Source organism: Lynx rufus, unplaced genomic scaffold (assembly GCF_022079265.1).
Source record: "Lynx rufus isolate CCGP_SWC_20201006 ecotype Redwood Valley unplaced genomic scaffold, mLynRuf1.p SCAF_8, whole genome shotgun sequence".
In the NCBI taxonomy this organism is placed as follows: domain Eukaryota; kingdom Metazoa; phylum Chordata; class Mammalia; order Carnivora; family Felidae; genus Lynx; species Lynx rufus.
Window position 1 is genome coordinate 73,116,987 of NW_025814896.1, and position 16,632 is coordinate 73,133,618.

At 36.3% G+C, this 16,632-nt stretch overlaps 1 protein-coding gene across 1 annotated transcript in view; it reads left to right on the forward strand.

The window, feature by feature from the left end:
- Positions 1–16,632, forward strand: part of ACYP2 (acylphosphatase 2) — a 181,399-nt gene that overhangs the window by 15,544 nt on the left and 149,223 nt on the right. Inside the window, exons 2-3 of the mRNA XM_047068647.1 lie at positions 3,692–3,708; positions 5,113–5,222. Of these exons, the coding sequence (XP_046924603.1) occupies positions 3,692–3,708; positions 5,113–5,222 (127 nt within the window). The remainder of the gene's footprint in view (positions 1–3,691; positions 3,709–5,112; positions 5,223–16,632) is intronic.

Here is a 16,632-nt window from a genome sequence, read left to right on the forward strand (position 1 = left end):
TTGGCTAAGGGTTTGACTTCGGCTCAGGTCATGATCTCACAGCTCTTGGGTTTGAGCCCCCATCGGGCTCTGTGCTGACAGCTCAGAGCCCGGAGCCTGCTTCAGATTCTGTGTCTCCCTCTTTCTCTGCCCCTCCCCACCTCCCGCACGCGCGGTGCGCGCTCGCTCTCTCTCAAAAATAAATAAACATTAAGGAAATTTTTAAAAAATAGAAATATAAAAAAAAATCACCACCAGATCTTGCTCCTCTAAGTTCTATAAGATGACCGATTTTCTTTTTTTTCCATTCTTGCGGTTGTATTCGTTTTTTTTTTTTTTTTTTTTTTTTTGGTCAACCTAGGCATTATCTAGTGGCTTCTCACTATCCTTTGTATCATATATACTATGTATGTATACAGGTAATGTTAACTTTAAAACTGCCAGTTATTTTGCCAGCAAAAATGGATTTATTTGGGAATAAAAGAGAATTATAAGTCAGGACAAACAAGCTGGGTCACAACCTTAGATGAGCCTGGGCAACAAAGGAACACATGATTTTTTTAAGGAGAAAACGAGTACGTTGGGAAAGCTGTTAAACAGAAAGTCCACTAGCGTAAACTGGGAGCTACAAATATGGTGCTTCTCATTGGCTGACCTGTTGCCCTGGATGGGACAGGGGTGGTGCTGAGGAAATGTTTCTTGGGCTGGAGTAGTAAAGTAGTATCCACGTGCATGGTCCAGTACGTGTAAGGTCAAGTCTCTCCTTTCCTGTTGGGTCTGCAAATGACTACCAGTGGTAGGGCATGAGAGCTCCCTCTGCTGAAACCTCCTGAATCCATTTTAGTGAAATTTCCCATTACTAATTTTCACAGCGCTATGTATTATCATTTAGGTAATGTTCTGCTAGAATCAACACAGAATTCTTGAAATTCTTTTCAACTCTGGAATGCAGTAAATTTATCATCACTTTGAAATAAAGTCTAATCAATATGCTGATATGTGTATTTGCAATATTAATAGCAAATTATTACAGGAGAGTTAAATATTTCACTTAAGTATGTATCAGCTGGTTTGTCTTTCATTCATTTATTCAACAACTATGTGCCAAGTCCTGGTCTAGGTTCTGGGAACACAGTGGTGAACAAGACAGAATAGAACTTACAGTGAAGACAGGAAATTTTTAAAAAAGCAAATAAATGCATTGTAATGTCATATGTAATCAGTACTATGCCTATACAGGAAACATGGGGTGCGTTGCTGTTTTAGGTGACTTGGTCAGGGGACATATTTCTAAGGAGATGATATCTGTGCAGAGACTTGAATAATGAGAAGATCAGAGGAAAGAGCATTTTAGGCAGAGGGAATGATACATGCAAAGACTGTGAGGCAGGAATATGTTTGGCATGTTGAGGAGCACAAAGGAGGCAAATTCGGCTGAAATGGAGTGTGCCACGAGAGGAGTCCTAAAATAAGAGGTAGACAGACTCATCAGAGGGAGTCTGCAGGCTGTGGCAACCAGGATACCTTTTATGTTGAGTGTAATGGGGAGTCAGTACAGGGTTTTAAGCTGGGGATGAAAGTGATTTGACTTTACTTAAGACAATCACCGTAGGTGTTTTATAGAGACTAGACTGTAGGACAGCAGAACTAGAAGCACAGAGGCTAGTTAAGGGGGCTGTTGAGAGATTATGATAATTTGGACTAGGGCATGAAAACACCATTACCCATTTTTCTAGAAACAGTTGAATCAGAACTATTATTATTATTATTATTGTTGTTGTTGTTGTTATTTTAGTGAGTCTTAAGTGAAGTTTGGGGCTAGAAATAATTTGTAAAGGGAGTGCAATGACATGTTTTTGGATATTTAGCTAAGTGACAGTCTAAGGAGACCTGGGCCGCTCTGACACCAGGGGAGGTGTTTTTGCCTTTTCATTGTCTGTAGCTTCTTTCATGTAGTGCTGCTGACTTGTAAGATAGGTGAAGCAACATTGCTATGCAAGATCATGATTTATTACCAACATGAACTTGAACAGCGTCACTGGGAAATGCATCTGATCTGCAGGACCCTATGAGACTTTCCCCCTTTATGATGCAATTCTTGATCGGAAATAAAAATCCTTTTCAAACCTTTCCCAGGCCTTTCTTTGAGGTAGTGCCAACCATCGGTTCTAAACTTTAGTGGGCATGAGAATCACCTGGAGAGCATGTTAAAACCAGATTCTTGGATTCCACCTGCAGAGCTTCTGTTTCTGTAGGTCTGGGGAGGGGCCTGAGATTTGATTGTCTAAAAAACTCAGGTTCTGCTGGCGCTGCAGGGCATTGGAATACTCTTTGAATAGCAAAGAGCTGGGCCAGATGTTTTCCATTTCTGGTTACTTCAGTTGCCTGGCTTTCTTTTCATAATGCTGACATTAGGGGGGGGGTGCTCACTGAGAAGGACCTCAGGGGAATATCCTCAATACAGTCTGGACCAAAACCTTCAAGTCTTCTTGGTCAGCGTCTTTTGGGATCTGCTCATGCTTAGGATAAAACAACTGCACACTTTTCACCAGTGCTGCCTGTTTTCTCTCCTGTTTTGTCCCTCTCTTCTACATGGCCTGGTTTAGCTCAAGTTTCTCTTTGAAAGTTCTGCCAGTTCCTTTTATGTCTGCAAGCTACTCTCTTTCCCTCCCTCTATCTAACAAATTGCCTTTCTGATTCCCCTTCAGATCAATACTTGCCACTCATCATTTCTCCTCACTTTGTATGTATCTTTTAAACTATGTTTTATAGCCCTATAAAAATTCCATTTGTGATGTATCCTGTCTTTATTGCTTTACTATGCTTTTCCTTCATTTTCATTTGATACCACAATATGCTATTGTCAGGAAACAAGTGATGCCCCCTGTTATTATAAATCTGCTTACAAAATACATAAGATTATCTAAGCCACTGATCCCTTCTATCTCTTTTAAAGCAGGCTCAGTTGCTGTAGGTGGAAGTACTATCTTGTGGCCTCTTTGAATATTGGTTTGATCTATCGCTTATGATTTCCCAATGTATTAAAAAATATTTTTTTCAGTTGAGGTATAATTTAAATTCAGTAGCATTCACCCTTTTTAGCGTACAGTTGAATGAGTTTTGAAAAATGCATACAGATCTGTAACCCTCACCACAGATGAGATGCAAAGCAGTGCCTTCACCCCAGAAAGTTCCTTCTTGCCCCTTCACAGCACCCCTTCTTCCTTCAGCCCTCGGCAACAGCTCGTCAGTTTCCCATCCCCGTAGTTTTGCCTTTCCAGAATGTGGAATTAAAATGGAAACAGAAATATTTTTATTACATTCTAACTTGAATTTAGTCCTTGCACTTAAAGAAGAAATTCTAAAAGCTGAGGATGTATAAATTTTATGCCAAATATACTCAACTGTCCTTGTGATCAGTAGTTTGTTTTGTTTACTTTTTTGAAATGGAATGAGTATGCAGTGTGGCATTTCATGATTCTTTGGTTTCAGAATATTACTATCTTTCTCCAAAAATAGTCTTCCTTTTTCATTTTTATTTTAAAAGAAAACGATTTTTAAAAATACTTTCTGAATATGTTCAGACATAAAAGGTTTTGTTCATTTCATTTACTTACTATTTAATGGACTAGATAAAAATTAAGTCAGGAAATATATACCTTTTTTTAAAGGTAGACAAACTGACATTTCTTTTCATCTTTTTTTAATACAGGTGTTTGCTTCAGAATGGTAAGTCAGTAAGTCTGTTCACTATTTTTTTTTTTTTGCCATTTTCTCCCTACTGTTATTTCTATTCACAGACATAGAGCAGTTTTCTACTTAGTGCTAGCCTACTGCTTATTTTCCATCCTTGACAGCAAATGAAGTATTTGTATTTCTTCCAAATTACTGCTTGAAGTTTTTGATTAAAGCTGTGTTTTAAAAGTAGTGTATTAAAAACATTTCAGCCTGCCTCATTTTTAGTTAATGTTTTGTATGAATTTCAAAAGTACTTCTACTGGGATAATCAAATTAAATGTTTTGGTTAGGTATATAGAATATAAAGTATGGGATCTTCCCCTTGTTCTGGATCGAAGAACCCCCTCCAGGCAAATGTCTGTATCTTGAATTGCAAAATGAAAAATGCTCATGTTGCATAAGGAAGTGGTTCTCGGTTTTTAGAAGTTAAGACTCCTTATTGCTTTACATTTTTTAATTTTGTTAATATACTCTTTTCCTAAAAGTTAAATGTGCATGTGTTTTTACCTACTATTTCAGCTGGCAGTCACTAGCTTATTACCTGTCTGTTCTTAACCTCTGAGGGTTCTAACATGTTCCCAACCAGTAAAGTCTCCTTGTTTTGAGATAGCCCCTCCCCCCACAGTTCAGATTCTCTCTCTTTTCATTATTATTTTCAGAACTGGCTCCAACATAAATTCTGGCTATAACCATCTTGGGTTGTATTGCTTCATTTAATTGGGGATGTAGAGTGTATAGATTCTTGGTCACTCTGACCTCCAAACAGAAGACCATGTTTTTAAAAATTTCCAGTAGATGAGATCTACAAGAATTTAGTATGATATAGTTAAAATGGTTCAAAATCAAAATGTTGCTAGGTTTTCATTTGCCAGTAGCATAACTGAATTTGGAACTGAGAAAAGGAATTTTTAAAAACTGTTAAGAATAATAGGAGAAATAAACTTATCTATAGACAATTAACAACGTGTGTGTGGCAAGTCCACAGCCAATGGAAGACATCAGAATCTTTTAATTGAATTCTTTATATTGATCATAACTCCGTATTTTTCCTCAGTGATTGAAAATCTCAGAGTGATCATCTTTTGGAACCAGACAATGTAATTCACTGTTAGCAGGCATGGGGGCAATGCAACTGAATTTTATGGATCCCAAAACACATCACGGAAACTGTTTTCTGAAGTAATTCCCACTATCAGTTTATTGTTTTATAATGTGTTTGTCTTTACTGAAAGTGGAATTTACTAAAAAATACCACTTAAATGAGGATTCTTGTGAACAGAGGTATGATTGTAGGTCAGCTACACAATTTTTGGCATAGACTATATTTTAGGAAAGAAAATTGTCAGTCAGTTTTTCATGTTGGATTTTGTTTCTCATATTTTCTCCTGAAACCAGTACACAGAAGATGAGGCTAGGAAAATAGGAGTGGTTGGCTGGGTGAAGAATACCAGCAAAGGGACTGTGACAGGCCAAGTGCAAGGCCCCGAAGAGAAAGTCAACTCCATGTAAGTAGCAAGACTAATAATGCACTTATGCAATTTATGAACTTTTTTTAATGCTTCATTGGACAGTAAGAACAATATTGATGGACCAAATTCAGTTTGTGGATATAACTCAACTCACATGTTTTTAGGCATACTAGCAAGGATGTCCTCAGATCTGGGACATGGAATTTGTACATGTAGGAATGGATTTCCCACTTGGGCAGGCCCTCAAAAAGAACAATAGTGTCACTCTCTAGTCTATTTGAATTGAGTTCTGTCTCTTCTAACCTGGGAGAAGCATCCTGGGCCCACATATCTCTTATCCAAAGTAGTTGTGAAGAAGCATAGTGCCTTTGGATGGTTCTTAAAGTTCTTAAAGTAGACTTCAAGGCAAAAAGGCTGCCCTCTCCTTTTTATTAAGTATATTATTTATGTAATTGTAATTTTATTTTTGCTGTCGATGAAAGTGTATTCTGTGAGCTATATGGTTATGATAATGAATCCTTGTATTCCAAAAGAGATCAGATTCAGTAACATAGAAAAAAGTGCCCTGTCACATTCAAAAGCCTTCTTTTTTTGTAAGTTCCACTACTCTTTGTAGTCTTGTTTTTCCTCATAAAAAAGAGCTAACATTTATTGAGTATTTGCAATGTTAGACAATATGCTAAACACGTCACATAGGTTTTCTCGTTTAATCTACACAATGGATCTTATTATACCCAATTTAATTCATTTTATTGTTTGCAATTTATTTTTGTTCTCATTAATGTTTTTAGATTTCAAGGGTAATACTTTTTTGATTATTGTAATAAGTGAAGTAGTAAGATGCTGAGAGATAAAAAAAAAATTAAGCTAGTAATCTGCCCCATTCCCCTCTGCTTCCCTCCCCTTGATGGCACCTGTGCCTGTGGCTTTGTGAATACTTTCTGAAGCTTTCTCTTTCACTTAAAACTATTTAAGCATTTATTTAGGGTTTGGTTGTTTTTACTGAAATAGAATACTTGATGCATATTCTTCTGTAACTAGTTTTTTCATTTTATAGACATTCATCAACCAGTAAATATATAACCACTGACTCCTTATTTTTCCTAATTTCTTTATGCATAAGTACATACTTTGTGTAAAACTGTACCCCAACTTGGAAAGTGGGGTCTACAATTTTAGTTTCATAAAATTCTTTTAACAGTTAATGAAAAACAATAATTGTCAGTAGGATTGCCACACAAGCATACAAGAAAAAATTCTGAGACTTCTATTGTAAACAGTTCAATGGATGAGAAAGTGCCAAATGACTATGAGGTATTGAGAATGCAGGCTGCATGGAAGATTGACTCTCATGCCTATCATGTTATATCCTAATCCACGTTGTAGCCATTTTTGATTAATATCCTTAACATAAATATAATCATATCATACATGCTACCCAATTTTTCTTTTCAACCCCTGCACACCCACTTTTCCTTCTCAGTTCTACAAGTAATCTATATTGGCAACTGGGTGGGTTTCCTCCCATGTTTGTCTCCATATTCACCTTCTCATATACATCTGATCCACTACTGGCTATTTACCCAAAGAAAATGAAAACACTAATTCAAAAAGATATATATATACCCTTGTGTTTATTGCAGCATTATTTACAATAACCAAATTATGAAAATAGCCCCAGTGTCCATTGACAGATGAATGGATAAAGAGGGTGTGGTGTATATATAATGGAATATCACTCAGCCATAAAAAAGAATGAAATCTTGCCATTTGCAACAACATGGATGGATCTAGAAAGTATAATGCTAGGCCAAATAAGTCAGAGAAAGACAAATACCATATGATTTCACTCATGTGTGGAATTTAAGAAACAAAACAAATGAACAAAGAAAAAAGAGACAAACCAAAAACCAGACTCTTAACTATAAAGAACAAACAGATGGTTACCAGAGGGGAGGCGGGTAAGGGGATGGGTGGAATAGGTGAAGGGGATTAAGATTACACTCATGATGAGCACTGAGTAATGTACAGAATTGATGAATCACTCTATTGTACACCAAAGACTAATATAACATCGTATGTCAATTATACTGAAATTAAAAAACAAAACAAAACAGAGACACCTGGGTGGCTCGGTCCGTTAAGTGTAGGACTTCAGCTCAGGTCATGATCTCACAGTTTGTGAGTTTGAGCCCCACGTCAGGCTCTGTGCTGACAGCTTGGAGCCTGGAGCCTGTTTCAGATTTTGTGACTCCCTTTCTCTCTGCCCCTCGCCCACTTGTGCTCTTTGTCTCAAAAATAAATAAACATTACAAAAAAATTAAAAAAAAAACCAAAGCAAAACAAAAATACATCCCAGAAAATCTGTCCAAGTCAGATGGTAGAGCTTCAATTCATTCTTTTCAATGGCCGCTTAATAATTGACAGTGTTATTGCACCATTTTTTATTACCTTATTTCTGAAAATTCATTTTGTTTCTCTCTCTTTTTTTTTTTCCAATAAGAGCAATGCTATAATAAACATTTTATTGGTGATTTTATTTTTGGGAGATAGATTCCCAGAAGTGCAGTTTGTTGGTTGACGTATCTGTGTACTATTAATTTTAAAAATATTTGTCAGACTGCTTTTCAAAACAGCTGTAAACAATTTACATTTTTTTCTCTTCATCCTGTGGGCAATTGGTATTATTGCTCTCTAATTTTTCTTTGATCTGATTGGGTGTAGAGTGATATGGTATTTTTTCACTGTAATTTGCATTTCTCTAATTACTGGTTATTTTGAGCATCTTCATGCTTGTGGCTATGTGGGTTTGTTCTCATGAACTAACTCCCTTTCACATCCTTTACCCATTTGTCTGTGGGGCTGCTTGTCTCTTGCCAATGTTTAAGAGCTCTTTGTATATTGGTAATGATTACTAACTCATTATCTGTAATCTCTTTTGCAAGTATTTTCCCAATTCTATCCTTTGCCTATTCATTAGTTTTGTTTATTTATGATAGGTTTTTTTTTTTTGTGACGCAAATTGTTTTTAATTTTTATAAAATTACATATAGTTATCTTTTCTTTCTGGTTAAGAAACAGATCATAAATGTTGTTCCCTAGGTTTCCTTCTACCTTTTTGATGCTTTATTTATTATGTTAAGCATTTATTCCATCTGGAATTTGTTTTTTATTTAGAATATGAGACTGGGGACTATTTTCTACCATGATGTAACAGCCAGTTGTGCCAGCACTATTTTTAAATAATCACTCTTTCCCCATCCAATTGAAATACATTTTTATCATGTATTAAAATCACATGTAAACTGGATTCTGTTTCTGGATTCTGGGTTCTGTTCTCTTTCCTTAATAGATCTGTTTACCTATTCCTAGACTAATACTCCGTATTGATTTAATTATACTGGCTTTATAGGTTATTTCCCTTCACTATTTTTTTTTATTCATTTATTTGCTTTCTTGGGCATTTATTTTCTCTCTAAACTTTAAGATACTTTTATCCATTTAATTGAAACTATAGTTGTTTTTTTTTTTAAACTTCCCTGCTTGTCTTACAAATATGCTTTTTAAAATAAACTTTAGGGGTGCCTGGCTGACTCAGTCAGTAGAGCATGCAACTCTTGATCTCAGGGATGTGAGAACCCCACGTTGGGTGTAGAGATTACTTAAAAATAAAATCTTAAAAACGCCCCAACTTTATCTTTTAGAAGTTTTAGATTTACAGAAAAATTGTGAAGATACTACCAAGAGTTTCCATGTACTTCTCACCCACTTTCCCCCATTAAAATTTTATATTAGTACGATACTTAAGTTACAATTAATGAACCAGTAGTGATGTATTAGTATTAACTGAAGTTCATAGTTTATTCAGATTTTTTTAGCTTTTACCTAATGTTCCTTTTCTCTTTAGGAGTCCATATTTTACTTGCTTTTTAATTCCACACTTTTATGACATTAAGAGAATTGTTCTTAAATTTTCCCATCTAAGAATATGGATGTCTTTTCATTTTCTCAGATTTTTAAATTTATCCTTCGGTATGGTTTTATGGCTATCATCATTAAGATTTTGTGCTTTCCTTGCTGACTTTATTCCTAAATCTTTGTGTTAGTTTGGGCTACTGTAGCAAAGTCCTGTAGACTGGGTGGTTTATAAGCAAGAGAACTTTATTTCTCACAGTTCTGAAGGCTGGAAGTCTGGAAGTCTGAGATTAGAGTGCCAGCATTGTCAAATTCTGGTGAGAGCCCCGGCTGGGTTGTAGATTACCAACTTCTCATTCCGTCCTCATACGGCAGAAAGAGAGCCAGTCACCTTTCTGGTCTCTTGTTATAAGGGCACCAATCCCATTCATGAGGTGTCTGCCCTCATCCTCATGATCTAACTATCTCCCCAAAGCCCCACCTCCAAATACCATCACATTGGGGATTAGGCATCAACATGTGATTTTGGGTGGGTGGGGGGACACATTCATTCCATAACAATATTTTATTGCCTTTTTCATGACTGTGTATGGAATATTTTTCCTATTTCTGTTTCCCATGCTATAATAGGGAAAGCCTAAGGACTTTTTGTATATTTATCTTACATCAGAATTACCTTATCAAATATTCTCATTAATTCTACTAAGTTTTTGGGGGGGACGGTTAAACTATAGTTATTGGGTTTTTTAAGTACACAAGTGTGTAAATAGCAAAAAATAATGTTTTTTTTTTTTCATTTCATTTGCCAGACCCATCAAGACAATGTTGAATAATAGCAATAGTGGGCATCCCTGTCTGATTGTATTTGAAATGGTTTTGTTTCACCAAGTAGAATAGTTTGCTGTTGATTTTCATTAAATGTACTTTATCACATTGAATTTCAGTTTGCATTCCTTGAATTAAGCTCTGATTGGTCACAGAGTGTTATTCTTTTGAATCATAGCTGAATATTACTTGTTAATATTTTATTTAGAATTTTTGCATCTATATTTATAAGAGGGATTATGGTTTCTTTTAAAAAATTTTCTTTACTATATTATGTTTTAGTGTTAAAATTTTGTTGGCTTCATAAAATGTGTTAGGAAATTTTCCATTTTTTCCTTCATTCTGGAATAACTTGAATAATATTGGAATTTCTGTTATTAAGTTAGCTGAAACAAGTTATGAAATCACTTGGTCCTTGTACCTTCTCAATGGTGGGCTACCAATTGTTTTTATTTTTGGTTGTTTTTCTTTCTGTTATTGTTATTATTTTTTTTAATTTTAGAGATAGCATGAACCATTAGGGTAGAGGGGTAGAGGGAGAGAGAGAGAGAGAGATAATCCCAAGCAAACTCCACACTCATTGTGGAGCCTGACTTTGGGCTCTATACCATGATCCCAGGATGGTGACCTGAGCCGAAATCGAGTCAGTTGCTCAAGAGACTGAGCCACCCAGGCGTCCCCCAGTCTAGCGTATTGTAATTGGTTGTTTGAATTTTCCACTTTTCCCAGATTCATTTATGTTTTCCTAAGAAATTATCCAGGTTTTCTAGGTTTTCAAATTGCTTGTCATGGATTTTATACTTTAAAAAATCTCTTTTGTATTTGCGGTTATATGTTCTTTGAAATTTTCCTAATCTTATATAATTTGATTCTCTTCTTTTTCCTTAATTGGGTTTAGAAAGGATTTATGTGTTGATATATTAAAAAAAAAACATTTTGCGGGCGTCTGGGTGGCTCAGCCGGCTAAGAGTCGGACTCCGGCTCAGATAATGATCTCGCAGTTTGTGGGTTAGAGCCCCGCATAGGGCTCTGTGCTGCTTCGGATAATGTGTCTCCCTCTCCCCCTCCCCTGCTCGTGCTCTGTCTGTCTCTCTCTCAAAAATAAATAAACATTAAAAAAAATTAAAACAACATTTTGGATTTATTAATCATTTCTCCTTTTTTTTTTTTTTTGGTTTTCCAGTCATTAATTTCAACTTTCATCTTTACTAATTCCCTCTTTATTTCTTTGTTGATCTTTCTTTAAGTCTTCATCATGAATTGTAGTTCCCTTTAGGTTTAGTCTTTTTTTTCTTTTTTAATAAGATATTTTTTGAAGAGTTTATTTATTTTAAGAGAGAGAGAGTGTGAGTGGGGAAGGGGCAGAGAGAATGAGAGAGAGAATCCCAAGCAGGTTTCATGCTGTCAGGCTGGAGCCTGAAGTGGGGTTTAAACTCACAAAACTGGGAGATCATGACCTGAGCCGAAATCAAGAGTTAGACGCTTAACCAAATGAGCCACCCAGGTGCCCCTAATTTTAGTCTTTTTAAGTCAGTAATGAAGATGATTAAGCATTTGCCCTTAAATACAGCTTTTGTTTGTTACATAGGTTGGGTAAAAAGTGTTCTTTTCATTGTTTTCTGGATAGTCTATAAGTTCATTTTTGGTTCCTCTTCAAATAATAACAAATGACATTCTGGGTATGTGTTTTTTTTAAAATATCCAGTGTCCTTCTCTATCTTTAATAATGTTTTTTGCCTTAAAGTTACTTTATCTGGTATTAACAGAAATATGTACACTTTATATATATGTTTGCATAGAGTTTTCATTATTTTAATTTCAATGTTTCTTTCTCATTGTGTGCTTTTGTTTGTTTTTATTGAAGTAGTTGATGGACAATGTTATATTAGTTTCAAGTGTATTTCAATATATTTTATATGTGTATCTCATGTTTTTAAATTAGTGTATTTATCCATTTAAGTTTAATGGAATCATTCATGTTTAGAATTAAATGTGTATCTTACTGTATTTTCCCCTTGTCTTATTAGTTCTGTTTTCCTTTTCTTCTTTCTAGCCTTTATTTAAATTGATTATTTTTTATTATTCCACTTTTTTTGTCTGTTAGAAGTTGTATATTCTTTTGTTTCTTTTATTAGTTCCTAGAGATACAACATACAACCATAACTGCTCAAAATTTGATATTAATTTATCTCTTTACTCTTTTCCTAATAATGCAACATCTCTAACATTTAACTTGCTATTTATTTAAGTTCATTTAACTCACTATTTATTTAGATGCTAATTTTTTTTAATGTTTATTTATTTTTGAGAGAGATAGAGAGGGAGAGACGCAGTGCAAGCAGGGGAGGGCAGAGAGAGGAGGGAGTCACAGAATCCGGAGGCTCCACACTTTCAGCTGTCAGCACAGAGCCCCATGTGGGGCTCCAACCCACCAGCCGTGAGATTATGACCTGAGCTGAAGTCAGACCATCAACCGACTGAGCCACCCAGGCGTCCCTAGATGCTAATTTTAATGACCTATTTTAAAACTCATAAGAAATTATTTTTTAAAAGTCAGTATTTTGGGGGGTATTCTATACATTTGCCATTTGTTTTGTTATTTTTTTCCTTTCTAATTCTCTGAGCTTCTGTGTAGGAATATTTCCATTCTGTCAAAAAATGTTCTTTAGTATTTTCCTTCATTTGGGCAGCTGGTGATGTGTTACTTCAGTTTTGGTTTGTCTCTACGTGTTTTTATTTTACCTTCATTTTTGAAAAATATCTTTGTTTCATGTAGAACTCTGACATAGCAGTTATTTCTTCCAGTACCCTGTGGATAACATTACAGTGTCTAACATGCATTGTTTTGTTGTGAAATTGGCTGTCAGTTTTACACCTTGCTTCTTGAAAATAATTTTCCTGCTTTTAAAATGGCAATGATAGTAAAATTGCCAGTTTACAGTTTGTGATAATAAATATAACATTAAGCCTGTCAGTTGGTTTAGGTGATTTTCTCCCGTAATACTTAGTTCTCTGGATATGTATGCAGTAGAGGCATGAAGTGGGGTTCATCCAGGGCTTGGTTGTTGCCAGCTATAAGGAGCAGAAGTGAGAGAGCAGGGTTTGAGGGCATTTACAAGAGTGTGAATAGAAGGATGAATCCCGAACCTAAGTTCAGACAAAATGAGAAATGAGCTGGGAGGAAATTGATGGGCAGTGAGAAACGGTTGTCTTATTTAATTGTGGGTGTAAGGAATTGGAACAGCTTGCAGGAGCCGTGTTTTGTTGCACAATTCAGTCCTGGAATCAGCAGAGTCAGTGCAGAAAGGAAGGGATGGAAGGGGGATGTGAGACATATGTGATGTTTCCTGCCCCACTGTGAGTGAAGTTCTAGTGTAGATAGGCTCTTGCACTGACTTTTTTTTCTGTGTCCAGTGGTTCTTTAAACAGATTTCATCTGACTGGTGCTCAGTGGAATTTCCTTCAGCTGTCTGAGAAATTATTGAAATTCGGCACGTTTTGGTATTGTCCTTTTTAAATTGCTTTTTATTACGGGATTTTCAAGCAGATCCATGGGTAGAGAGAATGGGACAATGAGCATCATGTGTCTGTTACCTGGTTTCAATAACAATTTATGGCATTCTTATTTCACATATTCCTCCAACTTTTCTTTTACTTTTCTCATTGTTAGAGTATTAAAGCGAATTTCCTACATCATATTATGCACCTGTAAGTTAGGTTGAGCAATATGAAACTACCAATGTTTGACAAAATTTTGAGCCACAAAATAGCAGTTTCACATTGTTGAAAGAGTTTTCTCTAAGTCTTTCTCTAAGTCTCTAAGACTTTTACTATTTTTCTCTAACAGAAACTCTATATACCCATCAATATATTTTTCTAAACTCTACAGCAGATCTATCTCCAAATGTCAGAGTGAAAAGTCTGTTACACTTTCCCTGAGGCTTGTCTTCTCCCCAGTCTGGGTCTGTGCCTGCTGGACAGCTGTCATTCTCATGCTTCCCTTTGTCCCTTTCCTGTGGAGTGGGTTCCTGTTTTCTCAATCATATTTTTATCTTCCTGGACTTATTCTTTTGTTTGTTGAAGCCTAATTCTCCACTAGCTTCACAAGGAAAGATACGAGAGACACAAAAAGTTTGAACCCTTAACCGCCTTCATTTACACTCATACTTGATGGATTGTTCGAGTTTTAAAATCCCAAGCCCCCAAATCATCACCCACCCAGAATTTTGAAGGCATAGCTCCATGACTTCTTGTGAGACTGCCCAGAGATTTGATGTCTTTCTCATACCAGGGATTGGAAAATATATCTGTTTATTTTCCTCAGAAAATGTTTTAGATATTCAGTGTATCCTTCTTTTTCTGTGTTTCAGTCCTCTGCCAGAGCGTATGTTTTATTTTCATTTGAAATGCTGGGCTCTGGGAGGAGGAGAATTTCTGTGTCTTTGAAGATTTCTTTCCCGCTCTCTTTTTGGTTGTCCTCTTCTGAAACTTGCTTATGGACATGATTCTTTGATTTTTCTTTTTTCTTTTCTTTTCTTTTTTTTTCTTTTCTTTTCTTTTCTTCTCTTCTCTTCTCTTCTCTTCTCTTTTCTTTCTTTTTCTGTGCTAGCTTTCAAACTTTACTATCTGGAAACTGTCTCAATTTTGTCTTCCAACTTTCCGATTAATTTTGTTGTGTCTGCTTCATAGAGTCTTGTCCTTGTTTTCTTCAGATTTCCCTGATGGTATTGTGTGTGCGTTTTTTCATTTTGTTTCCTTCTGCTTTTTGCACTGTTTCTCTTTCCTCTTCTTTTATTCATAAATATGAACAGACAGCCAAGAATAAACAGACTTAAAAATTTTTTTTAATGTTTATTTATTTTTGAGAGGGAGACAGAATGCGAGCAGAGGAGGGGCAGAGGAGGGGCAGAATCTGAAGCAGGCTCCAGGCTCTGTCAGCACAGAGCCCAGTACAGGGTTCGAACCCATGAACTGCGAGGTCATGACCTGAGCCGAAGTTGGACACTTAACCAACTGAGCCACCAAGCACCCCAAGAATAAACAGACTTTTAAGGAAATTTTCCATAAATTCTGAGGGAGAGATGATGTTTTTGTTGGGAAACCTCCCAGATGTTAAATCTGTAGGTCCTGTCTTTCCTTCCTGGTGCCTCCAGATCCCAAGTCTTCTGTGTAGTCATGAGGTAAGCTGACTAGCTTCTCCTTGTTTTTGGTTCTGCAGGCACTTAGGCCGAAGCATCTTTAGTTTTTCTGTGTAGTTACTTATCCTCCGTCCACTTTCCTTCTAATTTGTTGAAACCTCTTGCTCAGGTTATAGTTCTGTATCAGCTGGAACTATTTTTAGCTGCAAGTTAATAGAAAAACAGAACTTAGAAAGGATAAAACAAATGGGTTCATTTTTCTTGGTAACAAGAAGTCTGGAGGTAGATGGTTACTGGCCTTGGTTCAGTAGCTTGGTAGCATCAGGGTCAATGTTTCTGAGATTTGCTCAGCCTTTCCTTTGTGGTCAGAAAAAGGGAAAGTGCAGCTGTACAGAATATCCATAATTAAGACATGAAGAAGGCAAGAAGGGATAATGGTTGTGTTGCTTTCCCCAAACTTGCCCAAGCTTACATCTGTGGGTATTTCACTGGCTTGTATAGGGTCATATAAATATTCCTTGCTACAAAGAAGACTGGGAAATTGGTTTGGCATATTGATTCCCTGAACAAAATTGGTGTTCTCTTGGCCAGAAAGAAGGGGAGGATAATGGGTAGTGGGTAGGCAAATACATTTTTTGTATTTTGATTCTATTATTTTATTTTATTTTTAAAATGTTTTATTTATTTTTGAGAGAGAGAGAGAAACAGAACATCTGAAGCAGGCTCTGCACTGACAGCACAGAGCCTGATGCGGGGCTTGAACTCACGAACCGCGAGATCATGACCCAAGCCGAAGTCAGATGCTTAACTGACTAAGCCACCAAGGTGACCCGATGCTATCATTTTAATGGGGTTTCATGTAAAAGGACATGAGCGTGCCATGTTTAATTGTACCGTGAAGCTTACGTGAGAAAATCCACAGAAAGCACTTAGCATAGAGCCTGGCCCAGAATAAAGAACAAATAAACGTTTGCTCTCATTAGGTGACCCATAGGACTCCATCTCTGCATGTGGGGTTCTAGTGGCAGTTGGACTGGCCAGGTGGAAATGCCACTAGGCTCTTGGATATATGGGTCATCCCTGCAGAGAAACTGGGCTAAAGAAATAAATTTGGTGGTTGTCCCTCTGTGGATAGTGTTTGAAGTTACATACATGGATGGGATTACCAGGGAGAGCTTTCTTGATGATAGGTAAACAGGAAGCATGCAGCAGAGAATGTAAATCAAGCTTCACCAACATTATAAATTGGAATGCCATTACAGATAAAAATAGATGGTAGAGAGTGAATTCATTCCTCTAGCATGTACTGTGTGCAGTATTGGTTTAAGTACTGAATTATCAAAAAGTTAAACCACGGTAAAGAGAAGTTACAGAAATAGGTGGCAAGGTCAGACTACATGTGGTATATTTATGGTTAAGTAAATATTGCCTTATTTTCTTCTGGTTGTTAAAAAACTTTATTTATTTAAGAGTGCTATGACATAAGAAAATCGGAATTAAATTGTCTTTTAAAAACATGAGTGTGCTTTCATCTGAAGTTATTGAAATGTGGAATTCAACAGGCAACA